At 63.2% G+C, this 27341-nt stretch overlaps 2 protein-coding genes and 1 long non-coding RNA gene across 11 annotated transcripts; 2 read left to right on the top strand and 1 right to left on the bottom strand.

The window, feature by feature from the left end:
* Nucleotides 1–1157: 1157 nt before the first annotated feature.
* Nucleotides 1158–8315, top strand: CNN2 (calponin 2). Of its 2 annotated transcripts, none has more exons than XM_017647326.3 (7): nt 1158–1314; nt 4603–4724; nt 5213–5279; nt 5382–5519; nt 6393–6509; nt 6612–6758; nt 7301–8315. In XM_017647326.3, the coding sequence occupies exons 1-7, from the start codon at nt 1252–1254 to the stop codon at nt 7574–7576; spliced, it is 930 nt and encodes a 309-aa protein (XP_017502815.1). In that variant the 5' UTR covers nt 1158–1251; the 3' UTR covers nt 7577–8315. The 2 variants fall into 2 exon arrangements, with proteins under 2 accessions (XP_017502815.1, XP_017502816.2); XM_017647327.3 differs by lacking the exon at nt 1158–1314 and adding an exon at nt 3338–3481.
* On the bottom strand, nt 7052–13675 carry LOC118972404 (uncharacterized). 2 transcript variants are annotated; one of them, XR_012124605.1, is made up of 4 exons: nt 13541–13675; nt 10271–10305; nt 9436–9487; nt 7052–7173 (listed from the first exon to the last, which is right to left on the bottom strand). It is a non-coding gene; the product is annotated as an uncharacterized lncRNA (long non-coding RNA). The 2 variants fall into 2 exon arrangements; XR_012124604.1 differs by lacking the exon at nt 7052–7173 and adding an exon at nt 8713–8838.
* ABCA7 (ATP binding cassette subfamily A member 7) lies at nt 9184–26203 on the top strand. 7 transcript variants are annotated; one of them, XM_073220711.1, is made up of 46 exons: nt 9184–9236; nt 10289–10482; nt 10581–10674; nt 10832–10973; nt 11051–11163; nt 11297–11373; nt 11697–11777; nt 11981–12191; nt 12276–12415; nt 12679–12795; nt 13105–13272; nt 13532–13767; nt 14019–14195; nt 14550–15069; nt 15145–15346; nt 15609–15719; nt 15952–16123; nt 16437–16568; nt 16655–16794; nt 17027–17164; nt 17368–17552; nt 17634–17697; nt 18028–18230; nt 18382–18442; nt 18642–18746; nt 18832–18986; nt 19228–19352; nt 19434–19532; nt 19709–19996; nt 20202–20234; nt 20347–20524; nt 20625–20794; nt 21166–21343; nt 21572–21687; nt 21976–22120; nt 22210–22333; nt 22692–22821; nt 22892–23012; nt 23087–23149; nt 23844–23950; nt 24206–24347; nt 24590–24724; nt 24798–24901; nt 25172–25264; nt 25599–25839; nt 25938–26203. In XM_073220711.1, exons 2-46 carry the CDS (start codon nt 10417–10419, stop codon nt 26076–26078), a joined length of 6543 nt encoding a protein of 2180 aa, XP_073076812.1. In that variant the 5' UTR covers nt 9184–9236; nt 10289–10416; the 3' UTR covers nt 26079–26203. The 7 variants fall into 7 exon arrangements, with proteins under 7 accessions (XP_073076812.1, XP_073076813.1, XP_073076815.1 ...); XM_073220712.1 differs by lacking the exon at nt 9184–9236 and adding an exon at nt 9438–9452; XM_037018515.2 differs by lacking the exon at nt 9184–9236 and having other exon boundaries at nt 9523–10482; nt 14550–14772; nt 14848–15069.
* Nucleotides 26204–27341: the final 1138 nt, after the last annotated feature.

Below are 27341 nucleotides of genomic sequence, written 5' to 3'. Positions count from 1 at the left end.
CTCCTGCACCCCTACCAGGTTTCCACACTCAGAGCCCCACTGTCTCATTGTTGACCATCCATGGGTCCCTACTTCACAGATGAGGAAACTGAAACCAAGATGGGAAGGGACTCATCCAGGACCAACAAGCTAGGACTTGAGCCCTGAAGAAAGGGTGGAATGGCAGAATGACAGAGAAAGAAGGGCTAAACAGACATGCAGAGAATATATGGTGCCAGGGGAGTGCTCCCCAAGAAGGGGCAGGGGTGAGTCATCTCTGAGCCTTCACAGAGTCCAACCAGGCCCCTGTCAAATGTGTCAAACTCCTATTCATACTTCAAAACCCCATCTCCCACACTCCCTCTTACCTGCAGCTTTCCTTGACCCCTCCAGTGGAGTCACGACTGTCCCTCCAGTTTCCTCCACCACAGGCCCCTTTTTCTGTCTGGCACTTGCTCACACAGGGCAGAGGGGTCTGTGCCTGGCTTTGTACAAGCAGACACCACATATTTGTTAAATGCCAACTGTGTGCCAGGCCTTGGCATCCTTGGTGCTTCCCCCAGGGCTGCTCCTGACTTCAGCTCTCCGCTGTTCCACTCCTCCCCCGTTATGCCTCAGAATTCAAGGCCCTTTCTCACCCGTCCCTTCCCCAGTCTGGTTGAGCTTCACATACTTTCAGCCACTGACAGCCCCTCCAGTCCTTGCACCTTTTATTCTGCCCGGAACTCTAATCTCGTTTGGACTGACAAACTCCTACTCGTCCATCAAAGCCCCAGTTCCAATGGCCCCCTGCTCTGAGGAGACTGTCCTAGTTCTCCTGCCCGCCACCCACGTATGGGCGTTCCCAGGAGGAAGCAGGCTGGGAGCGGCCTCTAAGTGGCAGAGAGGGGCTCTCATTCGTGCTCCAGAGAGAGGGTCCCGCCCAATGAGTCCCCCCTCCCAAAACCGTGCTGAAGGGTAGACAGACCCAGCCGAGGACAGGGAGCCGCCTGGGGGCTGCCAGCAGGCAGAGGGCGGGACGCCGAGTCTCCGCGGTGCTGAGCCCCTGCCCCTCCCTGCCTCAGTCTCCCTCCGGCTCGCTGGTGATGGGGTGCCGCGCTGGGCGGGGGCGGGACGCCGAGGGGCTCAGGAAGTGGGCGGCCGCAGGAATGCAGCGTCCCGGCCTTATAAGGACAAGCGCGCTGGGGGCCAATCAGCGGCGGGGGCGGGGCGCCGGGCCGCGGTCCCTCCAGACCGCCAGCCAGTCGGTCGGCCTCCGTCCGCGCGCCGGCCATGAGCTCCACGCAGTTCAACAAGGGGCCCTCGTATGGGCTGTCGGCCGAAGTCAAGAACCGGGTGAGCGGCGGGCCTCCCCGACGTCCCGGGGCAGCGCTCTGAGTCCTGCGTAGAGGGGCACCCTCCTCCCAACGTCCGGGCGGCCTGGGGGCGCCGCTCACCTCTGGGGGCAGAGAGGTCTGCGGGCCGGCATCCCCGGCATCCAGCGGTGCGGGGGGCATGACCCCTCCCGCAGCCCTGCTCCCCTATCTGAAGCCCCCAGCCCCGCGCTCAGCCCCACAGCCCTGGAGGCCTCCAGCGCGGCCAGGTAGAGCGCGCCCCGAGGGTCCGAGGGGACCCCAGCAGCGCCCTCCTCATCCCCCGGCCACACTTCTCCTTTTGGGGCCACTTCAGTTTAGGGAGGAGGAGAGGGCGGGGCCGGCGGCTGCTTGGAGAAGGGTGGGGCCCCCCCAGGAATTTCCCCACCTCTTACACCTGGGGAGGGGGCCACTAGGGGGAAGTTGGAGCTGAGGGGGCTGCCCCAGCTGTTCCTTCCACATTGTCCCCGTGTGACAAAGGGATAGCAAAGGGGTTCACAGCACGCGTGGGGTCCCCTGAATGTGACCCTAGCACGTGTGGGTTTTGTAACCTAGAACTCAGGGCAGGAGGGTGAGCGAGACACTTTTTAAGGAAAACCCTTGTGGTTCTGGCTCAGAGAGGGCCAGACACTTCCGGAGGGCCACACAGCCAGGTGCAGGGTCCATCCTAGGGAAGGGGGAGCAGGGGTGTGATCCCAGACCCAGGGGAGATCTGGTCTGTCACTCAAGGCCCTCCCGGTGGGAGGGGGCTTCGTCGTCCCTGCCTACCCCCAGCACCTTCCCACCAAGCACCTGGAAATGTGGTCCCACAGTCAGTGGCCACAGGGGGCCTGCCCGGGCACACAGAGGGCACAGCCCTGCCAGCCCCCAACAGGCATCTGCCCCCTCTGACCGAGGAATTTGTGCATGGCCTCCCAGGAGCTCCGTGGAGCCTCCCTCCGGCCTGTTTGATGGAAGGGGAGGCCAAGGCGTGAGGATCTAAGGGACGGAGCGTGGTCACTGGGCAAGCTCCGGACCCCCGTAACGCACTGTCCCCAGGTCCCACCCATCCGCGCAGTCATCCCATGAGCTGACCGTTTGCATGCCACCTGGGAACCTTGCAGCATGCCGCCCTGCCTGTGAGCCCCGGTTTGCACACGGGGCTCAGAGACGCAGTTCGAGATGCCCTGGGCCGCACAGCCTTGGAGTGGCAGAGTTAGGACTGGTCCCCAGACGTGCTCCGTCCAGTGCCTGGTGGCCACAGGTCCTCAGGGGCAGTTCCAGCACCTCCCTGGGGCCTAGGAAGTGGGTGAGGGTGTGGCACCCCAGCAGGGCTGGCGGGAGGGTGTGTCCAGAGATGGAGCGGCAGGAGAGCAGGTTGACACCTGTTCTTCAGGGATGAAGTCAGAGGGCTCCCCGAAACCAGCCCTCAGTTGCAGGTCTGGAGAGTGGGCGGGGCCCCACCAGCTTGCCAAGGTCCCTCAGGGGCCACACCTGAACTGGAAACCAGCTTCCTCTGGCTTCAAGCCCACAGCCTGTCCACTTAACCAGCTGCCTAAGAGGAGGGACACCTGGAGACCTTCCTGCCTGGACCCCCCCGGTGCTCAGTTCGCCCCCAGGGGGACGGCGCAGGGGCAGGCTGGTGTCCAGTTTGCCTCGGAGCAGCGGCGGCTGCTCCGCTCACAGCCGGCTGGGGGGTCTAGACCACGGGGAACAGCTGGTCCCGATTTAGCAGGGAGGCGGCGGCTGCATTCCTGACGGTTTGCGGTGAACAGGAATGTGCTGAAGGCCAGCTGGGCTTCGGGGGAGGAACGCAGCTGCGGGTGGGGCCCGGCCGGCACCCTCTGCCCAGGACCCTGGCCGGCTCCCTCCGCCCTGGCCCTGAGAGCCCTCAGGAATGGGGCCCAGCTGGACAGGTGTGTCGGGACACGCCCCCCACCCCATTCTCATTGCACAGGGCAGCTCCCCAGGGCTGTGGGAACTGGGAGGCCATGGGAGGCTGAGGGGGTGGCCCGGGTGGATCGGGTTAGCAGGCCAGCCTCCCTGCCTTTGTCTCCCCTGCGCTCCAGAGGCTCAGCCCTGATCCCCTATCTCGGGGCTTAAGTGCAGGAATGGGGAAGCAGGGGCCCAGTGCGGGAGACCCTTATGCAAACGATTCCAGATGTAGATGGGTAAGCTAAGGCACGGGAGAGCGAACTGCCCGCAGTCACGGGAAGCGGGCTGGGGGCAGAGCTGAGAGTAGGGACCGGGTCTATCAAGGACAGCTCTGGGGGCCAGTCCCCTGTTGGGGGTGGGTGAGAAAGGGCTTCCAGGGTGTGGTCTGTGCCGGCACAGGTGCACAGGGGGTCTGGAGCAGCAGATCCACCAAGCGGAACAGTCTGGTGAGGAACGGGCTGGACAACCCCCCACCCCCGGCCAGGGGGCCACTTGGGGCTGACCTTGTCTGCCCACACACCAGCCTGGATCTCCTGACCTCCGGGGGCGTCCCTGGGCCCCATTCCTTGACCCATGGTGCTCTGAGTTGCTGCCACAGGGAACAGGGTGTGTGTGTGGTGTGTGTGTGTGTGTGCACGTGCTCAAAGGCAGTGGCTGTGCGCCAGTGGGGGGCCCTGAGCATCTTCATCCTACCACCATCAACAGCAGAGCCAGCGCCGAGCTGGTTGGCAAAGCCAGGGGGTGCTGGGCCACAAGCAAGGAGGTACATCGAGTGACAGAAAGTGGGGGTAAAGGCTAGAAGGAAAACAGGGCCACACAGGGTGTGACTCCATTTCTGTGACTCACTCAGAACAGGCACAGCCAGACAGAAAGGGGATTCAAGGGCACCAGGGGCTGGGAATGGGGCTTCCTTTTGGGGTCATGCAAATGTTCTGAAACTTAGAGGTGATGGCTGTACAATGTTGTCAGTGCAGGATTGTGGGCTTTAAAATGGTTGAAATGTCTGTCTCATCACAATTTAAAAACAGCAACAGAGAAGGCTTAGTACCTCTAATGCAGGGACAGCCAGGAGGTGATGGCATGGGGCAGGTTTGCGGGGTGGGTTGGCTGCCGTCTGGGGTTTGGCGTCATTAGAAGTAGACTGAGCTGAGCAGTCTCTGTGGTGGGGTGTCTGTCTGTGCCTGTGAGTGTCCCTGCTGCTGATGGGAAAGGGGAGAGTGGGCTCTGGTGGTGTGGGGACCTCCAGGACCCTCAGTCTTTTCTGACCTTGGAGCCACTGGCCCTGCCCTGCCAGGGGCTTCAGGAGGCTGCTGCTAGGTGTGTACTCACCCCTACCCTGTGCCCTCTGCTCCTCCAGCTCCTGTCCAAATATGACCCTCAGAAGGAGGAAGAACTCCGCGGCTGGATCGAGGGACTCACGGGCCTCTCCATCGGCCCCGACTTCCAGAAGGGCTTGAAGGATGGAATTATCTTGTGCACGTGAGTGTGCGTGTTGACACAGGCCCATTGTCCTCGTTGCTCTGCACGATGAGGCCGCGCTCCACACACCATTAGAAGTGTGCTTCTCCCTTAACGAGCCTCGGCTCTTGCTTGCTTTTGTTTCTTTTTCTTGTGTTACCGCTTTGTCTACGATCACCAGCAGTGAGCATCCTTGTCTCACATTCTCCGTTTCGTGTGAGAGCCTCTGAGCTTCCGGAGGCCTGACTTTGCTGCGTCCTTTTCAACTGTAGTTCAAACATTCTGTTGTTTGCACATTAAAAATGTTCGTGGAAATTCCCAGGCTCACTCTCAGAATCTGTGTTTCTGGGTTATACTCCCGGCACTGGTTGTTGTCACTCTGGCATCTTTTTTATGGGTGAAGATTCTATTGCAAGAGGGGAAAGTGTGGCCAAGATTAGAGTGGGTCTCTGAGGCTCCCCTCTACTAATGGAGGTTCCTGTCACCCCCAACCCGTGTGTCCCCTATAGACTCATGAATAAGCTGAAGCCGGGCTCAGTCCCCAAGATCAACCGGTCCATGCAGAATTGGCACCAGGTGAGGGACTGGCAGGGTGGACAAGGGTGGGGCCGAGGATGCTCTCTGGAGGCGGGCGGACTGAAGTCCCCCTCCCCCCCGTCTTCTCCTGCCCCCTCCCAGCTAGAAAACCTCTCCAACTTCATCAAGGCCATGGTCAGCTACGGCATGAACCCTGTGGACCTGTTTGAAGCCAACGACCTGTTTGAGAGTGGCAACATGACCCAGGTGCAGGTGTCTCTTCTTGCCCTGGCGGGAAAGGTGAGGCCCAGAGAGAGGCAGCCATCTGCCCACTGCCACACAGCAAGGTTGCTGCAGACTTACAGACTGCTTTGCAAGCATTTCTGAGCACCCGTAGCATGCCCGGTGAACAAGATGGACACAGTCCACCCCTTTATGGGCTCACAGTCTGACAGAGAAAGCAGTCATTGAACACATTTTCATTAAAAAAATTTTTTTTTTATATTTTAGAGCAGTTTTAGTTCACAGCAAACTTGAGAGGAAGGTACTGAGGTTTCCCATGTGCTCCCTGCCCCCAGCTATCGCACGACTTCTCTGACTATGGACATCTCACCCTGGAGGGGACATTTATTTCAATGAATGAACCTCCGTGGACCTGTCATTCTCACCCAGAGCCCAGAGCTTGCTTTTAGGGTTTACCCTTCAGATCCCATTTTATAAATTGTAAGTTGTAAGCTGTGAGATACACCTCAAACAAGAATTAGGCTGATGTGTTGGATCTAGTGACCCTTTAATTCAGACCAGGGTGGGTTGGCCGTGTTTCAGGAGGGGGTTTTCACTTCAGGGAACTTTGTTCGGAATTGTGTTTTGGGCCCCCCACCCCCCAACCCCCGTGGCTGCCCCATGGAGAGTGGAAGCAGGGGGCAGGCATCCAGGCGAGAGATGGTGGCTGTGGTCTGGACGGATGACTGGGGGACTGGGGAAAAGGAAGTGCTGGAAGGTGGGGGGCATGGTGGTGAGAACAGCCCCCCCTAATTCTTGGCCTGAACAACTGGAAGGCTGGGAGCCATCAGGGCCTGTTGAACCGAGACACCTGAGGGGTTGTGTTGCAGGTGGAGGGGACAGGGGTCTCGGCTGCCGCTCGCTGATACACCCAGGCCCCCTCCCCTCCAGGCCAAGACAAAGGGGCTGCAGAGCAGCGTGGACATCGGAGTCAAGTACTCGGAGAAGCAGGAGCGGAATTTCGATGACGCCACCATGAAGGCGGGCCAGTGTGTCATTGGGCTCCAGGTGGGCTCCAGGCCCCTCCCAGCCCGGTGGTCCCTCGAGTTCAGGGTGGGGTCTAGAGGCCTTGGGGGGACAGCCTGACCCCTGCCGCCGGCCTCCCTGCAGATGGGCACCAACAAGTGTGCCAGCCAGTCGGGCATGACGGCTTACGGCACCAGAAGGCACCTGTACGACCCCAAGAACCACATCCTGCCACCCATGGACCACTCCACCATCAGCCTCCAGATGGGCACCAACAAGTGTGCCAGCCAGGTAGCCCCACCGTTCCTCTGCCCCACCAAACCCTGTCCCTGCGTGCCTCCCGCTGAGAATCCTACCACTCTGCCTTCTCAGTCTCGCCTCAATGCAATGGTCACCTCGGGGGAGTGACTGCCCTGCCCTGCACCTCAGTTTCCCGTAAAGGATTGCCCAGAGGCCCACACAGCTCTTGTATTTTTAGATCTGGAGGTCGTTGCTTTCCCTGCTGCGTTGCACATACTAATGCGACTGTTCGGGGCATTCAGGCTCTCCAAAGGCCTTAGCCTGGGCCCCAGCCTGGGGTGCTTCCTGGCTGGCAGGCAGAGCTGGACCCAGACATCCCTTGTTCCAAGGGAGAGGGTCACTGGTAATGGAGATCAACTCAGCATGGTCAGAAGAGAGAGGGTGTCCGAGCAGGGCTTGGAAGGACCTGTAGGAATTCGTACAAGTGGAAAGACACAGATGGGAAATGGTGTGGGAATCTGGGGGGGATTGTCCCTCTTGGGGTCCATGTTTCCCCACTCTTCTTTCCACCTTGATGGTATCCCCTTCTCCAGGTGGGCATGACGGCTCCTGGGACCCGGAGGCACATCTATGACACCAAGCTGGGGACCGACAAGTGTGACAACTCCTCCATGTCCCTGCAGATGGGCTACACGCAGGGTGCTAACCAGAGCGGCCAGGTCTTTGGCTTGGGCCGGCAGATATATGACCCCAAGTACTGCCCACAAGGCCCAGTGTCCGATGGGGCCCCGGAGGCTGCCGGCGACTGCTCAGACCCAGGGGAGGCCCCGGAATACACCCCGTACTACCAGGAAGAGGCAGGCTACTGATGCCTTCCCCACATCATCATCCTGTCTGGGTTTTTGGGTTTTTCTGTGTTTTCCTCTTGTTTTTTCTACATGTCTGAGTGCTGCCCCCCGAGGGTCTGCGGGGAAGGGGTGAAGGCCATATCCAGATGCACTTGGCAAGAGGGGGGGTCTCTGCCAGCGTGTGTCCAGGCAGCAGATTTCCTGGCAGGCTTTGGGCCGAGCTGTGACAGGCAGAAGGAACCCGGGCAGGCAGGGGAACTGGGCCCCGAACGGTTTCCGGCTGCTTCTCCTCCTCTTCCTTTTTCTCTGCTGATCATTGTGTGGTTTCTGTACCCAGAGCAGTTTCAGGCAGTTTTAACGAAAGAAAAATAATGTTTTTCTTTCAGGGGAAAGGTTGGGGGATGGTGGAAGAGGATGCTGGGAAGGAAGCGGGTCTCCTGAGGGGGTCACGCCACAGCCCTGAAGTCAGGCCTTGTGGAGGGCCTGGATCTCCCTAGCACCCTCAGATTGCCAATTGTGCCCCCCAACCCCCAGGGGCCAATTGGGAAACTGAGGCCCAAACAAGAAAGTGAGATTCTAAGTGGGTGAGGCAAAGCCAATCCCCTGCCCTGTGCTTATACCCCCACTCCCCATCCACAGGGACCCTCCCCTGGAGGCCCTCCTGGGGACCAGCCTCCACCCAGGAGTCTTGGGACCAAGAGATAATGTGAAATACTGTTTGTGGACCAAAGACAATAAAAACCTCTTTTTAGGAAATAAAGTGTTGGGATAGCTGGCCTCAGAAGACCTGGCGGGTGGGGCAGTAGGGCCCTTTGGTCCTCTCAGCTGCCTGGGGAGAGGGAGCAGCCGAGGCCCAGAGCGAGGGTGAGCGTGAACTGAAGAAATGGTGTGAGGCTGGGACCTGAGGTAGGGGAGGAGGTCGGGGTGCTGTTTAGAAAGGGGGTGGGGCCTTCACTTCCTCCACCAGCTCCGACAGGCAGCTCCATCTTCCACTTGAGGCCTCCCAGCCTGGAGGTCTCTACCTGGCAAACTCCTACTCATACTCAAAAGCCCCCAACACCGAAACCACCTCCTTCCTCCGAGTCCTCCCCGCCGGTGCGCTCTTCCCTGCGCCCTCGGCTCTGCGGATCAGTCTGCATCTTCGCCACCATCCTGTGACACCCAATTTTCTGGCATGGGAAGCAGGTCTGGAGGTTTTCCTCAAAATAGGGGTGGCCATCAGGACCCAGGGCTCTAATCTTGGAATGTTGGGGTCCCTCCCCGTACTGCCATCGCCTGGCCCTCTGCAGGGACAAAGCAATGTTTGTGGAATAGACGAATGAATGAAACTCCATTCTTCGGGTGGACAAATGGGGTCCCAGGTCACAGAACGAATCTGCTAGGACCCGGGTCCCCCAGGGGAGTGAGAAAGACGGGCCATCTGCAGCTGCGGTACTGCGGGAGGCTTTGTAACGAAGGGAGGCAGCCCAGCTCGCGCGTTTGGACGCCGGCCCGCTTGGGGTGCGCCCGGAAGGCCTCGCAGTGATGCAGCAGGAGAGCCTCCTCTTTAAGAGACCCGGCGCGGCCCCGCCTCCTCCCCTGGCGCGCGCGGTCCCGGCTGGCCCGGCCATTGAGTGGCGGGTACGGCGGCCAATGACAGTGTCCGAGCGGAGTTGGGCGTGGTCCCGGTTCCGGATACAAGGTGGGGATGTCTGGAGGGGTATCAAGCCGGCTCTGGGGTCCCCTTTTAAAGGCGTCGCGCTCCAGGCCGCCGTCGCACTGGGGGAAGCTGCTGAGAGGGAGGGGAGGGACCCGAGACTCGAGGACGCAGGGCTGGGGAGGGTGGGAGGGATTCGGGTTCCCTGGAAGTTAGGGGGTGCGGGCCGGGCCCAGACTCTCACCTTCACTCCCTGCAGAGGTGAGTGTGGGTGGCTGCAGAACTGGCCGCTCATTCTGAAGGGGGAGACTGGGTGTCAGACTCACCTGAGCGGAGCTTGCTGGCGTGCACCTGCAGCCCCTCTCCCGGTTAGAGCTCCGTCCGTCCCACTGTGCAAATGGAGAAACTAAGGCCGCTCCCCAAGGTCCCACATGATTGAAGGACGGGCCTTGAGTCGGGGGGTTCTGGGTACCGGTTTCCGCTTCGTCTGTGACCTGAGACAACTCCCTGCCTTTCGGGCGGCTTGAGTTTCCCCATCCGTACAGTAACGACGGAGGCTAGAACAGAACTGTTCCAAGCGAGGGACGGGATCAGGAATCGCTGGTCCCGGGAGCCCCCATCACCGCCCCTTCCCCTTACTCATTTTCAGGCCCCTCTTGTCGGCGATAATACAGGACGGGTGGGCAGAGAGGGGCCTGTCCCCAGCCGGGCGACTCTGCCGCTCTGTCTGGGGCGCGAGCTGGCCCCTCAGCCAGGCGTGTAGAAGGCTCAGCGCAGTGAACTTTGCTGTTATCACTGGGAAACTGGGAAGGGCGGGTGTAGGGGATGCTTCCCCGGTTAGGGATGAGGCTGGGGGTCGGCACCCGGAGGTCCTAAAGTGGGGTTAGGGTGGGGCCCGGTGATGAAGGAGTCAAGCCGAGGCTCCGCCCCCTGGGGAATTAACCGGGAGCCTTTCGGACCCCCGCATAGGAAGCGACAGCCCTGGCAACCAATCAGAAGCGAGGACAGCTTCGGGCAAGGCTCCCATTGGCTCACTCCAACCCTGCAGGAAGAGGGGAGTCCCTTTAATAAGAGCTTACTGTTTGCCTGGCTCCTAGCAAAGCTTCCAGGAATCCTGCGCAATGGGATAGAGGAATGAGGTTCAGAGAGGGACAGGGAGTTGCCCGCAGCCACACAGCAGGTCCTCAGCCTGACCCCTTCATCCTGTCTGCCGGCCGTTCCCACCATGGCCTTCTGGACGCAGCTAATGCTGCTGCTTTGGAAGAATTTCCTGTATCGCCGGAGACAGCCGGTAATGCACAGTTGGGTGGGTCTGGGCGTGTCTCCTGGGACCCCGCCATCCCCCCAACTGTCCCTCAACGCCCCCCAACCAACGTTTGCCCCTCTCAGGTTCAGCTTTTGGTGGAATTGCTGTGGCCTCTCTTTCTCTTCTTCATCCTGGTGGCGGTTCGCCATTCCCACCCACCATTGGAGCAGCATGAATGTAAGCACCCCCACCCCAGGGACCTGGCACTTTGTGTGTGGGCGGCAACTGGTCACCGTATCCCCAGGGGTCCCAGCGAATGTCAGAGACGCTGTCGTTGGAGGGTGTGGTCACAGTGGGGACTCAGGCAAGGCCCCAACGCCTCCTGTCCCTGCAGGCCACTTCCCCAACAAGCCTCTGCCCTCGGCGGGCACCGTACCTTGGCTACAGGGTCTCATCTGCAACATGAACAACACCTGCTTCCCACACCCCACCCCCGGCGAGGAGCCTGGAGTGCTCAGCAACTTCAACAGCTCCCTGTGAGCATACACAGTGGGTGGGGCCAGGCGCCGGGGTGCTCGCCCAAGCCTCCACCTCCCGCCATCTTTGTTCCCAGGGTCTCCCGGCTCCTGGCAGATGCCCGCACTATCCTGGGGGGCCCCAGTGCCCACAGGATGCTGACCAGCCTTGGAAAGCTGATGCCCACGCTGAGGGCTGCCCAGGGAGCAGGTGAGGAGGGAGCCATCAGCTGGCAGAGCTGAGCTCTGGGCATCCACCTGCCTGGCTGTGCAATGGGCCTGGGGCAGGGGGTGTCTCAGGCCAAGCTCTGCCTAAGCTGCGCTCCTATGTGTTCCTCTCCCAGCCTGGCCTCAGCCTAGCGACCAGCCACAGGAGGGACCACCCCTGGCTACCGAGGTGCTGGGGACTATGCTTCAAGGGGTGAGACCAGCCTTGGACTTCTCAGGAAGTCCCAGAGTGCCCCATCCTAGGCCGGTGCCTGCCCTCCTGGGAGTGCTGGTTCCAGCCCCCTGACCTCTGCCTGGCCTGTCCCTGGTGCCAGGAGTGCCATTCCCTGTCCTATTGGTCCCCAAACAGGCTGTGTCTTGTGTGGTGGTAAAGTCTTCAGCCCGTGAGACCTTGAAGAATTCCATGTGCTTCTCAGAGTCTCTGTTTTCCTACTTGAAAAATTGGGTCCATGGCAAATGCTTGACTCCTACTGAAAACTTAGTCAAGGTCACTGTCAGCCCTTGTCTTTCTCCCAGGAATCCCTGGGGTCTGTGTCGGGCCAAGCCCAGGAGTCCATGGGCAGCTTTGTGGAGGCTGCCAAGGACCTGGCCCAGGAGGTGAGAGGCCTGCCAATCTCCACCCCCGGCCAAGAGTCTGTAGGGGCAGGTGCCTGGCTGGGGGAGGGGACAGGGTAGCCTCAGACACTTCCTCTGGGCATGTTTTTTGGGGGCTTTGGGCTTGAAGGAGGAAGAAGTTGCTCTTGGCGAGGGGAATGTGCAGAAGGGGGGACTGCTAGTGTCCTCTGGTGACTTGTCTCCAGCTCCTGGCACTACCCAGCCTGGCAGAGCTGCGGGCACTGCTGCAGAGACCCCGAGGGACAGGGAGCCCCCTCGAGGCTGTGTCTGAAGTCCTCTGCAGTGCCACAGGGCCCAGTGTCCCTGGAGGTCTCTCTTTCAGCTGGTATGAGGCCAGCGAACTGAAGGAGCTGGTGGGGCAGGAGCTGGAGCCAGCCCTACCCAACAGGGGCCTCAGTGAGTGACTGGCCTGCATTCCCAGCCTGGGAGGTGGGGAGGTGGGCCTGGGGACAGGGCCTCATGGCATGTCCCCCCCACCAGGCCCTGCCTGCACTGAGCTGATGGGGGCCCTGGACACCCACCCAATGTCCCGCCTGCTCTGGAGGCGCCTGAAGCCGCTGGTCCTGGGGAAACTGCTGTTTGCCCCCGACACACCATTCACTCGGCAGCTCATGGCCAAGGTGAGGGCTGTAGGGGTCCAGGGTCCCTCCCTCAGCCCAAGTGGGGGACGGCCAGGCCAGGGGGAGGCTTTCTGGGATGGGTCATGGAAGCAGGGTTTTGAAGAGATGGGAGTGTGCCAGGTTGCAGGCAGAGGGACCAGTGTGTGCCAGCGCTCAGAGGCACAGGATGGAGCGAAGTGGAGGCAGGAGAGGTGGGCAGGGGTGCTCAGAGGAGTGGAAGGGCAGGAACAGGTGGGCCAGGCCTTGAGGCCCACCTCCCACAGGTGAACCAGACCTTCCAAGAGCTGGCTCTGCTGAAGGACATACAGGAGGTGTGGGAAGTGTTGGGACCTCAGCTCTTCACCTTCATGAATAACAGTGCAAATGTGGCCAGGCTGCAGGTGAGGGGTGGGGGGTGCCCCATGACGCAGGAGGGGGGCCCTTCAGTAGGTGAGGGCGTACTGCGGGGGGGCGGGGCCTGCTGCAGGGGAGGAGTCCTGGGCGGGGTGGCCAGTGGGAATGCAGCAGAGTCATCCTCAGCCTCTTGGGGCATATTACCCTCAGCTGGGGATTTGGGCAAAGGGCAGGGCAGGGCCTCCTGGCCACGGGTGTGGCGGTGGGACGCGGAATCCACGGCGAGGACAGGCCCCAGGAATGGGAAGAGGGGTGACAAGGCAGATCCCCACCCTCCCTCCCCTGCTGCGCCCCAGAGGCTCCTGCAAATTCAGGTCAAAGGAAGGAGGCGACCGGGGCCCAGAGGCCAGGACTGGATCCAGGCCCTTCAAGCCCTTCTGGACCCCCTCGGGAGCGACTACAGCTGGCAGGAGGCCCACGCTGAAGTGGGGCACCTGGTGGGCATGCTGGGCCGTGTGATGGAGGTGAGGGACCGTCCACTCGGGGCATTGTCAGAGGAGCCTAACCCGGTGACCCAAGTGGGGAGACGAGCCCTTCCCTGGGGACCCAAAGAGGGGCGGAGCCCTGTGCCAGGGAGAGCCCGAAGAGGGAGGAGACTTCTGGGGCCCTGCAGAGGTCTCATGGGAGCCCACCCCTCCCTGGGGCCTGAGAAGGACAAGGCTGAACCTGGGGGGCCAGGGGAGGACCCGAGTGCCTCAGACCCAAACCCGGGCCCCTCCCCAGTGCGTGAACCTGGACAAGCTGGAGGCAGCGCCCTCCGAGGCGGCCCTGGTGGCGCGCGCGATGGAGCTGCTCGCTGAGCGCCGTTTCTGGGCCGGCGTCGTCGTCCTGGGGCCTGCGGACGCCGCGGACCCCGCGGACCCCGCGGACCCCGCGTACTTCCTAGAACCTGGGCACGTTCGCATTAAGATCCGCATGGACATCGATGACGTCACGAGGACCAATAAGATCAGGGACAGGTGGGGGGGTCGGGGGGGTGGCCGCGTGGGGCGGAGCCCCGGCATCTCACCTATCGAAGCCCAGGATAGGCGGAGACTGGGATTCCTTACACCAATTGGGGTCCGTGGTGGGAGGGCCTAGGGTGTGAGGGCGTGGCCAGTGCCTCGGTGGGCGTGCCCAAGCTAGCACGCTCCCGCAGCTACAGCTGTGATGGATGGGCTTCTGACAGTTTCCGGCTGCACCCTGCCACCGACCCCGCTGCCCCTTGCAGGTTCTGGGACCCCGGTCCGGCCGCTGATCCCCTGATGGACCTGCGGTACGTGTGGGGTGGCTTCGTGTACCTGCAGGACCTGCTGGAGCGCGCGGCCGTGCACGTGCTCAGCGGCTCCACGCCGCGCGCCGCCCTGTACCTGCAGCAGATGCCCTACCCGTGCTACGTGGACGACGCGTGAGCACCTTCTCCCCACTTTTTCGCCCCGCCGCAGTGTCCCAGGCCTCAGGGAGGGACCCGCGTTCCGTTTGGAACATTCGTGAAGTCAAGGCTGTGAACCTTGACTTGGAGGGACGGCTCCCTGTGACCCACCGCGGGAGGAGCGGGGAGCCCACGAGTCTGGGGTCTCCTAGCGCAGGGAGAAGGTGGTCTGTGCTGATAGACGGGGCCCGAGGCTGGCACGGGGTCCAAGGTAAGGGAAGGCGAAAGTCCTCGGCTGGCTGCGCCCTGGGGTCCCGCGGCGCCGACCACGCAGCCGGCTGGGGGCTGCACGGGGTCTCCGTCCCACACCCCAGCCGCCCCCTGCCCCAGGTTCCTGCGCGTGCTGAGCCGGTCGCTGCCGCTCTTCCTGACGCTGGCCTGGATCTACTCGGTGGCGCTGACGGTGAAGGCCGTGGTGCGCGAGAAGGAGACGCGGCTGCGCTGCACCATGCGCGCCATGGGGCTCAGCGGCCTGGTGCTGTGGGTCAGCTGGTTCCTCAGTTGCCTGGGGCCCTTCCTCCTCAGCACCGTGCTGCTGCTTCTGGCGCTCAAGGTGAGCGCGCCCCAGCCTCGCTGCCTGCAGCGTGGGCTGGAGGCCCCTGACCCGGGCTCCCTTTGCCTCCCGCAGCTCGGGGACATCCTTCCCTACAGCCACCCGGTCGTGGTCTTCATGTTCTTGGCAGCTTTCGCTGTGGCCACGGTGGCACAGAGCTTCCTACTGAGTGCCTTCTTCTCCCGTGCCAACCTGGCAGCTGCCTGCGGGGGCCTTGCCTACTTTGTGCTCTATCTGCCCTACGTACTTTGCGTGGCCTGGCGGGACCAGCTGCCTGTGGGTGGCCGCGTGGCCGTGGTGAGAGCCGGCCCGGGACAGGGTGGACCCCCCTCAGCTGCACCCCCTCACTGACCCACCTGCCTGCACCCGCAGAGCCTGCTGTCCCCTGTGGCCTTCGGCTTCGGCTGTGAGAGCCTGGCACTGCTGGAGGAGCAGGGCGAGGGCGCACAGTGGTACAACATGGGCACCGGGCCTGCGGCTGATGTCTTCAGCCTGGCCCAGGTCTCAGGCCTTCTGCTGCTCGATGCCGTGCTTTACGGCCTGGCCACTTGGTACCTGGAGGCCGTGTGCCCAGGTGGGCTGTAGGTGTAGGGATGCTGGTCTCGGGGTGCACCTGCATAAGGGAGGCTGGCCTGAGGGGTGGCGCGGGGCCGAAGAGTGTTTGGTACCTGGACACGGTCCTAGGTGAGAGGGTGGGGTTTTGTGGCACCTGGGCTCAGGTGGTCTGGGACAGGTGGGCAGGGTTGCCCTGGATGCCCTGATCCCAGGCATGAGGCCAGAAACCGGCACACTTCAGGGGACAGGCTTGAAGGGTAACTGAGCTCTGCTCCCCCCAGGCCAGTACGGTATCCCCGAACCGTGGGATTTTCCCTTTCGGAGGAGCTACTGGTTTGGGCCTCGGCCACCCAAGTGTCCTGCCCCACCCCCTGCCCCGCAGGACCCAGAGGGTAAGACCCAAGAAGCTTTAATAGCCGCTGCCCCGTCTTGGTCCCCCAGGCCCCCCAAAAACCCAGGTTTCCATAGGTCCCACTCCTCTGGATACTCCAGACCCCCTGTAGCACCCCAACTCCTAGAGACCCCAACACGGTCGGTGCCCAACACCACAGAGCAGCTATAGAGGCCTCCCAGGTCTGGGGGTCCCCCAAGGGCTCCCACAGTTGAGTCTGTCCTCTTCCACAGTGTTGGTGGAGGGGGCCCCTCCTGGCCTGATTCCTGGGGTGTCCGTGCGGGGCCTGGAAAAGCACTTCCCCAGCAACCCACAGCCAGCCCTGCGCGGGCTCAGCCTGGACTTCTACCAGGGCCAGATCACCGCCTTCCTGGGCCACAACGGGGCCGGCAAGACCACCACATTGTGAGCGGTTGCCCCATTTCTCCCGGGCCTCAGCTTACCGTCCCGTGGGAGAGATGGGCTTGGGGGGCCCCGTCTCTACAGTGGGGGGAACCCAGTTCTCTTTGGGTGTGGAGCAGGTCGGCAGTTAGTGCTTCCTCTAAGCCTGTTCCCCTTCTCTGTAAAATGGGGACCTAACACCCCTCTGGTCCGAGCACACAGAAAGTGGTCTTTTAGTGTTTTAGTGCTGGTGTCCTTTCTCTGGGAGCCTCAATTCCTGCGCCCCCCCCTCAACCTCCCTGAAGCAGCAGCTGCCCTGAGATCTCTACACCCCCAGGTCCATCCTGAGCGGCCTCTTCCCCCCGACTGGGGGCTCTGCGTACATCCTGGGCCACAATGTCCAGTCCAGCATGGCGGCCATCCGGCCTCACCTGGGCATCTGCCCACAGTACAACGTGCTGTTTGACATGTGCGTCTCGGCAGGCCTGGGAGGGGCTGGGTGTTCTCTGGGACCCTGATTGCTGTGGTGATCGCTGGTTTTGCCTGTGGCTGCAGGCTGACTGTGGATGAGCACGTGTGGTTCTACGGGCGGCTGAAGGGTCTGAGTGCCGCTGCTGTGGTCCCTGAGCAGGACCGGCTTCTGCAGGACGTGGGGCTCGTCCGCAAGCGCTGTGCACAGACGCGCCACCTCTCCGGTGAGCCCGGCCTGGGGAGGGGGCTGCAGGCCGACGGAGATGACACTGGGGAGGGGGCTGACTTCAACTGAAGGGTGGTGGGAAGCCAGAGGACACCGGCAGATACTGGGGGAACCCAGAAGGGGCCAGGCTTGAGGTCTGGGTGGGTGGGGCAGCTGGTATGCAGAGGAGAGGCACCCCTTCCGAGACGGGGGAGGATCGTGCTGAGATCCCAGCCTCTGTCCCCACCCAGGTGGCATGCAGCGGAAGCTCTCTGTGGCCATTGCCTTTGTGGGGGGCTCCCGGGTAGTTATCCTGGATGAGCCAACAGCTGGTGTGGACCCCGCTTCCCGCCGTGGCATTTGGGATCTCCTGCTCAAATACCGGGAAGGTGAGAGTTGGGGGGGGCTCAAGGTTCCCCTCAGTTCTGCTTGAGGAGCCAGGAAAGGTTCCAGGCAAGGAGGTGCTGAGGATGGGGTTTTGAGGGATAAATAGGAGTTTGCTACATGGGGTGGGCATTTCCTGGCAGAGGCCCCAGCTTGGGCAATGGCCCTATGGCCTGACAGTACATGTGGGTTGGGTCTCTGTACCCAGGTCGCACCTTGATCCTCTCCACCCACCACCTGGATGAGGCGGAGCTGCTGGGAGACCGGGTGGCAGTGGTGGCGGGTGGCCGCTTGTGCTGCTGTGGATCCCCACTCTTCCTGCGTCGCCACATGGGCTGTGGGTACTATCTGACCCTGGTGAAGGGTGTCCCACTCCTGGCTGCTGGCAAGCAGGTAAGGACTGAAGATGACCTCTGACCCCCAAGGTTCCGCCCCGCCCAGCTGGCCATAGCAGTTGGTGCCCTCTGCCTGCAGGGTTACGCTCACTTGGAGGACCATGCGGATGCCGGGCAGCAGAGAGAGCCAGGAAGCAGGGCTGGTGAGGGCTCGGTGGGAGGGGCAGAGGGGCCCGGGGGGGTGGCTCAGGGCAACAGGGCTTTGTGACCCCAGACCGGTCCTCTGACTTTGAGTTGAACCTGAATTCTGGTCCCTACCTTTAACCCAACCCGCCTGAGCTCACACACAAACCTACCCCTGACCTCTGAGGCCTGGTAAATGCTGGGTCTGACCCCAGGTCAAGTCCTGCCTCGTGCTGACCCCCGACCTCCTGGAGGGAGCCCCTCGCCCATGGGACTGGAATGGTAGGGGCAGGGTGGGATTGGGGCCGTCCACCCCACCGGGACACTGACTCTCGGGGCTGCCCACCCAGGTGTGGCCCAGCTGCTGGCCCTGGTGAGGCACTGGGTGCCCAGTGCCTGGCTGGTTGAGGAGCTGCCCCACGAGCTGGTGCTGGCACTGCCCTACGGGGGCGCCCTGGATGGCAGCTTCGCCAAGCTCTTCTGTGAACTGGACCTGCGTCTGGGGGAGCTGGGGCTAGCGGGCTACGGCATCTCTGACACCAGCCTGGAGGAGGTGCTGCTGGGGGAGGGCCGCTTGGAGCAGGTGGTGCTGGGAGGGAGGAGGGGAGTTTGTGATTGACGGGGGACCCAGAGTGGGTGGCTCTCGAGTCCCTGGCTCCCTCCTGAGGGGCCCAGGCTCTGAGCCCCCTGCTTTGTCTCCCCAGATCTTCCTGAAGGTGGCCCAAGACTGTGCTGTGGACACAGACCCAGGGAAGACAGCTGCAGGTGCCTGCCCTTGACCCCTAACCTGAGCCAGACTAGGACCTGGCTTAGACCAAGTCCCTACCCCTGGTGGAGTCTGGCCCAAGGCATAGCCTTGACCTCCGTCCTTGGTTCCCATTCATCTGTGATCCTTGGCCTTAACTCAAACCCCGAGCTGGATAGTAACCTCTGACCCCGACCCCGACCCCTGATGGCCCTACAGACGGTAGCCACATGCTGTACCCATGCTTAGGAATTGCTCACCAAGATGCGACCCCACGGCTCACAGTCCTGCCAGAGGCGCCAGCCCTGGAGAATGGGGAGCCCGGTGAGTCGCCCCCTCCCCTGGCCCAGTGGCCCTGCAGCCCCTCAGGTACCCGCAGAGTGAGCACTGACCCTCCTGTCCCCCACAGCTGGGTCTGCCCCAGAGACACAGGTCCTACAGGGCTCTAGGCTGGACGCCACAGGCCGGGTGCAGGGCTGGGCGCTGACGTACCAACAGCTCCGGGCCCTGCTTCTCAAGCGCTTTCTGCTTGCCCGCCGCAACTGCCGGGGCCTATTTGCACAGGTGAGGGGTGCCAGGCCGCAGGGATGGTGTGTGGGGCGCGTTGTGGGCTGTGGTCCTGGGGCCCTATTCTCCACTCCAGGCAACCCCTCAATGACCTCACTCAACTGCATGGCCCCCAGCTGCATGCCCACCTCACACACCTTTACCCAGAGTACTGGGGAGCCGGGGAGGTTTAGAGCAGGGAAGGGTGCACAGACCCAGAGGGCGGGCGGGGTGTGTGGCTGACGGGCCGGTTCTTCAGATCGTGCTGCCTGCCCTCTTTGTGGGCCTGGCACTGGTGTTCAGCCTCATTGTGCCGCCCTTTGGGTACTACCCGGCTCTGCGGCTCAGCCCCAGCATGTATGGTGCCCAAGTGTCCTTCTTCAGGTGAGCACAGAGGGTGGGGGGCTGGAGGTGGGAGGGCCAGGGGCCTGTGGGCATAGCCCTGACCTTGCACCCTACACACAGCGATGATGCCCCTGGGGACCCTGAACGTGCCCACCTGCTGGAGATGCTGTTGGAGGAGGCAGGACTGGGGGAGCCTCACCCACAGAATAGCTCCAACAGGTGAGGGCCCTCTAGCCTGGGCCTCAGTGTCCCTATCTGTGCCCTGCCCAGTGGGTCTCAGGGTGTACGCAGCATGCCCCACTCCTGCTTGGGAGTTGGGAGCCTTCGCTACATCCTGGGGGCCCCCAGAAGCCCGCATCCATGGCCCTGCCCCCGCTCCTGCCCTCCCTCCACAGGGCACACGAGGGCACACAGCCCACCACCTGCCAGTTCTCAGTGCCCGAGGTTCCTGCAGATGTGGCTCGGGTCTTGGCCAGTGGCAACTGGACCCCGGATTCTCCGTCCCCAGCCTGCCAGTGCAGCCGGCCAGGTGCCCGGCGCCTGCTGCCCAACTGCCCCACTGCGGCCGGCGGCCCCCCGCCACCCCAGGCGCTGACCAGCTCCGGAGAGGTGGTGCAGAATCTAACAGGCCGGAACCTGTCTGACTTCCTGGTCAAGACGTACCCGCGCCTGGTGCACCAGGGGTGAGCTGCTATCCCGACTCGGCTCGCCTGGCTGTACTGTGGGTCCCCGGGTGGTGCACTCGTGAAGGAGGCCTGAGTGGAGACCCGGGCTGGGGCTCCCGAGCACCCTCCACGCCTCACCCCTTTTTATTTGTCTCACCCGACCCCCAGCATCTGTTTCTCACACGCCTCTGCGTCTCTGCCTTTCTGCCCACCCCTCCCACAGCCTGAAGACCAAGAAGTGGGTGGACGAGGTCAGGTGAGCAGAGCCTGCTGCCCTGGGCTCCGTCTGCACACCCTCTGCCCGCCCACGGGGGGCTCGCCCACCCCGTCCTCCCCGGCCCTCAGTGGCCCCCGCTGCCTCCATACAGGTATGGGGGCTTCTCCCTGGGGGGCCAAGACTCACCCCTGCCCTCGGGGAGTGAGGTAGGCCGCTCTGTGGAGCAGCTACGGGCACTGCTGAGCCCGCAGCCTGGTGGGGCCCTCGACCGCCTCCTGAACAATCTCACAGCGTGGGCCCACAGCCTGGACGCTCAGGACAGCCTCAAGGTGGGAAGTGGGGGGTAGCAGGCAGGTGCTGCTGGGGACAGGTCGGACCCCCTTGCCCTGACCCCTCAGCTTGACTCCAGGGCCTTGACCCCCACCCCAGATCTGGTTCAACAACAAGGGCTGGCACGCCATGGTGGCCTTCGTCAATCGGGCCAACAACGCACTCCTACATGCCCGCCTGCCTCCAGGCCCCGCCCACCGTGCCCACAGCATCACCACACTCAACCATCCCCTGAACCTCACCAAGGAGCAGCTGTCCGAGGCCAAGCTGTGAGTCCCTCTGTCCGACGGGTCCTCCCCACCTCGGATGATCTGTCCTTGTGGGTGGGGGAAGCTGGAGCTGCACTCGGCCATGCTCCCTTGTGTGAGTGGGAACCAGGAACTGCCCCCTCGCTCCCCAGGCCAGGGATATGGGACAGCGTCAGGCGCAAGGGCCTCCAGGCCCCCCTGAGTAGCCGCACATCCTCATCACATCCACCTTTATCCTACCAGAGACCTGTACCCCTGTCCCTGCCAGACAACCCCGCCACCCTCCTCCCTAAACGGCTCAGGCCGTCTCCCCCACCAGCCCACCCGGACCCCTCCAGCCTGTCAACAGCACAACCAGCTCTGCTCTGAGCAGCTCACGCCCTCACCCGCAGGTTGGCCTCTTCAGTGGACGTGCTTGTCTCCATCTGCGTGGTCTTCGCAATGTCCTTCGTCCCAGCCAGCTTCACCCTCATCCTCATTGAGGAGCGCGTCACTGGGGCCAAACACCTGCAGTTCATGGGGGGCCTGTCCCCCACTCTCTACTGGCTCAGCAACTTTCTCTGGGACATGGTGCGGGGGCTGCCCCGAGGGGTGGGGGCCCAGTTGCCGCTCTCCCCATCCCCTTCCGGCCCGTTCTCACAGGCATCTGTCCAGGATGGCCTGGGTAAAATCTTAGGGATTGTGGGAAACCGTGTGTCCTGCTACCAAAATACAGGGAGGTCGGGATGGGGCGCAGGGCTGAGGATGGCAGTTCTCACACCAGCACACTGACGGGGGTCACTGCCATCGCCAATGCAGTGTCACTACTTGGTGCCGGCGTGCATCGTGGCGCTCACCTTCCTGGCCTTCCAGCAGAGGGCATACGTGGCCCCTGCCAACCTGCCCGCCCTGTTGCTCCTGCTTCTGCTGTATGGGTGAGCCTCTCAGCCCCTCAGAGCCTGTGCCTACTGCCCGCCCCTCCCCACCCGATGCTGTTGAGGGAGGTGGGGCCCCATAACAGCTCTCAGGGAGAGGGTATGAATGAGGTGACCCCCGAGCGCGATTCAATCCGCCAGTGCGCCGAGGTGGCCTTAAAAGCTCAGTTGGTCCTGACTCACGTACATAGAGGACTAGAGCAGAGAAGATGGGCGGGCAGGCCTGCGTTCCTCTCAGCGCCCCTCGGACCCGTCTGAGTGGTTACCTGGCGACCCTGTCGCCCTCAGGTGGTCTATCACGCCGCTCATGTACCCAGCCTCCTTCCTCTTCTCCGTGCCCAGCACCGCCTACGTGGTGCTCACCTGTGTCAACCTCTTTATTGGCATCAACGGCAGCATGGCCACCTTCGTGCTTGAGCTCTTCTCTGATCAGGTGGGCCCCACGCGACTGCCTCGGGCTGGGGCTGGTCGTGGCATAGGCCTTGGCCCCTGACCCATCTCCCTCTTCTTGCCTTTGAGCAGAAGCTGAAGGAGGTGAGCCGGATCCTAAAACAGGTCTTCCTTATCTTCCCTCACTTCTGCCTGGGCCGGGGGCTCATTGACATGGTGCGGAACCAGGCCATGGCGGACGCCTTTGAGCGCTTGGGTGAGAACTTCCCTCCGTGTAGGGAAGTGCTAGCCAAGAATCGGTCATACAGGGCAAGGACCAAACAGCAGCCTCCAGGAAGAGATGTGGAATTCTTAAGTGGCCACAAGTTTCTGCCAAGTTAGAGGTGTAGCAAAGTGGCCGTAAAAGCTAATTCCATCTTGGGTCACATCACAAAAGGTCTAAGGCCCCAAGTAAGGGAGGTGGTGATACCAATTTTCTATTCTAGCTAGACTCCAATTAAGTGGCTTATCCATTTCTTGGTCCTTTCCCGTAAGAACTCAAGGTGACCTGGATGGGGAGGCGCTCAGAACCAAGCCCTCCATGAGGACCCGGCCCCTCTTTCCTATCCCTACAGGAGAAAGACAGTTCCAATCTCCCCTGCGCTGGGAGGTGGTTGGCAAGAACCTCTTGGCCATGGTGGTACAGGGGCCTCTTTTCCTCCTCTTCACGCTCCTGCTGCAGTACCGTAACTGCCTCCTGCCGCAGTCAGTGGGGACCGGGTGAGGGTGGCAGGACCTGGGGTCTGGCTTGGTGCCCACTCTTGTCTGTCTTCAGACCCAAGCTGAGGCCACTGCCCCCGCTGGGGGAAGAGGAGGAGGATGTGGCCCGTGAGCGGCAACGGGTGGTCCAAGGGGCCACCCAGGGGGATGTGTTGGTGCTGAGGGACCTGACCAAGGTGGGTACAGAGTGCTGGGTGTGGGGACCCCCACTGGCCCACTGACCTTGCTCAGGGTCCTGCACTCCTCCTAGGTTTACCATGAGCAGAGGACACCAGCTGTTGACCGCTTGTGCCTGGGGATCCCCCCTGGTGAGGTGAGTCTGGGGTGGAGGTCCTGGTGCATGGGGCAGTGAGAGGCTGCCCTACTGTTTGCCCTGCCCTTCTGTGTGCTACCACCCTTTGTGCAACACCTACTATGCCCCTTGATGCCCTTTATTGAGTAATGAATGGTTGTCAACATTTGAGTTCCTATTTTGAGCAACTCTTGTTAAGCACCTACTGCACGCTTACATTTACTGAGCCTTAATGGGCACAGTAAGGTATTAGCCCCTACTGAGGATGAGCACGTTTATGACAGAGGGAGTACCTCCTGGGTCCTCACACATGTGCCAGGAACCTTCACCAGGCGTGTCATGTACTGGCCGACCTCTCCACCATGTCTGTTAGGTGGACAGGGTGGCATTGTTCCTTGGGTACCACCTTGTGGCAGGAAACATTTAGAGGTCTTGTGCCCTGATATTTATGGAGCACTTGCTGTGTTTGCCCTTTATAGGATACCCGCTATACCAGGGTTGGTTAAATACATCTCCTGTGCCAACAGCCATTGCCTGCTAAGTAGCAGCTTTATGCTACATGCCCCCAGTATCTGTCCCAGGGGTCCCCTGCCCACAGATCTCCATGCAGAAACTTAGAAACCAGTCCCAGGAAGCAAACACTGGGACAAGGATCTGAAGCCTTGCTGAGTGTTGTCTGTGGGTGTACCCTGCACCCTGTACCCTGTACCCCCAGTGTTTCGGGCTGCTGGGCGTGAACGGAGCAGGGAAGACATCCACATTTCGTATGGTGACCGGGGACATGCTGCCCAGTGGGGGCGAGGTGGTGCTGGCAGGCCACAGGTGAGGGGACTCCAGGTGGGGACAGTTCCTCGGCAGCAGGTGGAGCTGGACCTGAGCTCCTGCACATGGGCCCTGCCCTGAGACACCCCCGTCCCTAGCAGAGTGGTCTGGGGGAGTGTGGGGGGGTGGCCCGGGGGTGGGCCCTGGGGCCTGTTTCCACAGATGGTGGGTGGGTGGGTGGGTGGGTGGGGTGGGCCCTGGGGCCTGTTTCCCCAGATGGTGGCCAGTTCCCTAAGCACCTATGCCCATTCCCAGTGTGGCCCGGGAACCAGCCGCTGCACACCGCTGCATGGGCTACTGCCCTCAGTCGGATGCCATTTTCCACCTGCTGACTGGTCGTGAGCACCTGGAGCTGTTCGCGCGCCTGCGTGGTGTCCCGGAGGACCAGGTGGCCCAGGTGATCCCCCGCCCGCACTCTCCAAGGCTTGGGATCACAGGGTCCGGGTGCACCTTCTCTGCCCCTGCCGCGCCCCCCACACCTCCCACACCCGCGTGGGTTGCCGCCCCTCCCCACCTTCACGGAGGCTGCACCCACCTCTTCCCTCCTGGACTCCCCCTGGCTGGGCTCTACCCGCCCCCACTCCGCCCCCATCTTCTCTCCTCGCTGCCCAACACTGCCCCATGCGCTTGGCCCCGCAGACCGCGAGCTCGGGCCTGGCGCGCCTGGGGCTCCGGCAGTTCGCGGACCGGCTCGCAGGCACCTACAGCGGCGGCAACAAGCGGAAGCTGGCGACAGCCGTGGCGCTGGTGGGGGACCCGGAGGTGGTCTTTCTGGTGCGTGAGGCGGGGCCTGGGGTGAGGGGGCGGGCCGGGGCCGAGGCGGGGCTCAGGGTATCTGCCCTCCCAGGACGAGCCAACCACAGGCATGGACCCCGGCGCGCGGCGCTTTCTCTGGAACAGCCTCCTGGCCGTGGTGCGGGCGGGCGGCTCCGTGGTGCTCACCTCGCACAGGTGCGCCTCGCGCCGGATGCCCGGGGGGGGGGTGTTCGGGGGGCAGGCTGCGGGGGAAGGGCTGTCAGAGCGCAGGGTCTCAGGGCATGGGTGGTCCTGACCCGGGAGGGAGGATGCCGGCCCCGCGGGGGTACCGGCGGCTGGACCGGAGCGGTCCGGGCCAGGCAGGAAGTGTCCAGGGTGGTAGTGGTCCGGGCCCGGGGGTGAGGGTCCTGGCCCGCGTGGCGCAGAGCGGTTCAGCCCGGCCGGAGCTCTGCGCTCGCCTCGCAGCATGGAGGAGTGTGAGGCGCTCTGCACGCGCCTGGCCGTCGTGGTGAACGGCCGGTTCCGCTGCCTGGGCAGCCCGCAGCGCCTCAAGGGCAGGTGAGAGGCCGCGGCCGCGGGGCTCGTGCCAGGCGGGGGCAGGGGGAGAGTGCGGCGCGAGGTGGGGGCTGGGGGGGTCACCTCGGCTCTGATCGGGGGTAGGGGGGCCACGGGCGCCCGGAGCGACGGATGAGGGGCTGGGGTCTGACGGGTGAGGGTGGGTCCAGGAGCAGAGGTCCGGGGGGTCCGGGGAGTGGGCGGGCCTTGGGAGGCGTGGTCGGAGCAGGGGGCGGGGTCGCACGTGTCGGGTAGGGGTCGGCCTGAGACAGCAGGAGGGTGGTGCGGGCCGGGGCGAGCCCGGGGCTCGTCCAGTAGCCCCGTCCCCTTTACCCAGGTTTGGGGCTGGTCACACGCTGACCCTGCGGGTGCCCGCGGCGCAGCCCGAGTCGGCGGCGGCCTTCGTGGCGGCGGCGTTCCCAGGCGCTGAGCTGCGGGAGGCGCACGGCAGCCGCCTGCGCTTCCAGCTGCCTCCGGGAGGGCGCTGCGCCTTGGCGCGCGTCTTCGGAGAGCTGGCGGCGCATGGGGCGGAGCACGGCGTGGAGGACTTCTCCGTGAGCCAGACCACGCTGGAGGAGGTGGCGGCAGCGCCGGGGCGGGGCGGGGGCGGGGGCGGGGCGGGGGGGGCCGGCCCTCCGCTGACCTCTCCGCCCCTCTGGCGGCCCGCGCCGGACAGGTGTTCCTGTATTTCTGTAAGGACCAGGGGGAGGAGGAGCAGGAGACCGGAGTGGAGGCAGACCCTGTTCCAGGCCCGCAGCGCCCCCGCCTTGTCGCTCGCTTCCTGGACGACCCCAGCTCCGCCGAGTCGGTGCTCTGAGCCTGTGGGCCTGGTGGGAGGTCCTGGGAGTGACCAGGGCAGGGGGGAGGGGCTGCAGCTGGGACCCAGGCCCCCAGAGGGTCCACCACCCTGGGGGAAATAAAGAGAAGCAGTCATGGTGTGAAGTCATGTGCACGTATGTCCGTTCCCCGGGCTGCCCGCCTGCTGCCCCCACGCGGCTCTCTGCACACCTGGACACAGGCCCCTGTCCCAAGTGTAGTGCACCCCCCGGCTTTGTGGAGGCGGAGGCAATTTGTAGGGGAAAGTCAACGCGGCTCCAGTCAGCTGGACCCCCAGCTACGGAGGCCTCAGTGGGGGGCGCTTCTTGGGGGCCACATATGCAAGGTAGCCTTCATAACAGCCTGGACACTGGCCCTGGCCCTTGAGTGCCCATGTGGGCCCCTGTGAGGTCAGGGCCCAGGGATGCCCAGGCAGCCTAGAGGAGGTGATCCCGGCCCCCAGAGCAATGAGCAGCGGACAGGGGATCCTCAAGGGCCTTCTGGGCTGGGTTTGCCCTGTCCGGAGCGGCAGGTTTGGCTCGAGGGGCTGTGGCTTGCGTGCCCTGCGTCCTAGAGACCCATTCCTCTCTCCCGAGGTCAGTGGGGGTCGGTTGGGGGAGGTGAAGGGTTTCTGACTTTGGGGCCGGGAGGGGGCTCAGCCTGGGGGCTCCGGGGAAGAGGCGTCGTGGAGGAGGGGAGGGGTCTGTACACCTCAGAGGCGGGGTGGCGGCCTCAGGCATGTTATTGGCAGCGCTGTTGTCAGAGCTCACGCCCAGCACGACCCGTGGCGGGTCGCGTGTGTCCCCGGAATGTAGGAAGGGGAAGGGCGGTTGCAGATTCGGAGGTGGCCCGCCGTGCCCTGTGCTGCCCAGGCCCTGGAGTCCACAGAGGACGCAGGGCGGGCACGCCCAGGAGGCCGAGGCTTGGAGCGCGGGTGTCGTGCCTGGAGTCTGAGAGCCAACCTGTGCGTCAGGGTCAGCGTTTCATTTGTGGGGCTTCATACTGTCAGAGCGCATGTCCAGGTCTGTCCCTGCGTGTCTGCACACCTGGTTGTGTCTGAGTGAGGGTCAGCGCCTCTGCAGCCGGTTGCCATGTGCCTGCCCTGCGCCGCCGGGGATGGGGGGGGGGGGCCCGCCAGTGTCAGCACGGGTGGGTGCCCCATCTGACACACGCAGGCTTCCTGAAAGCGGAAGCTGGGGCGGGGCCTGGAGCTGGGGGCGGGGCCTGGAGCCCCACCTTGAAGCCCACTCTGCAGAGGGGCAGG

This window comes from Manis javanica, chromosome 13, assembly GCF_040802235.1.
Source record: "Manis javanica isolate MJ-LG chromosome 13, MJ_LKY, whole genome shotgun sequence".
NCBI classification, from domain to species: domain Eukaryota; kingdom Metazoa; phylum Chordata; class Mammalia; order Pholidota; family Manidae; genus Manis; species Manis javanica.
Note: the sequence above shows the minus strand (reverse complement) of the source record. Positions and strands in the feature narration are given on the sequence as shown.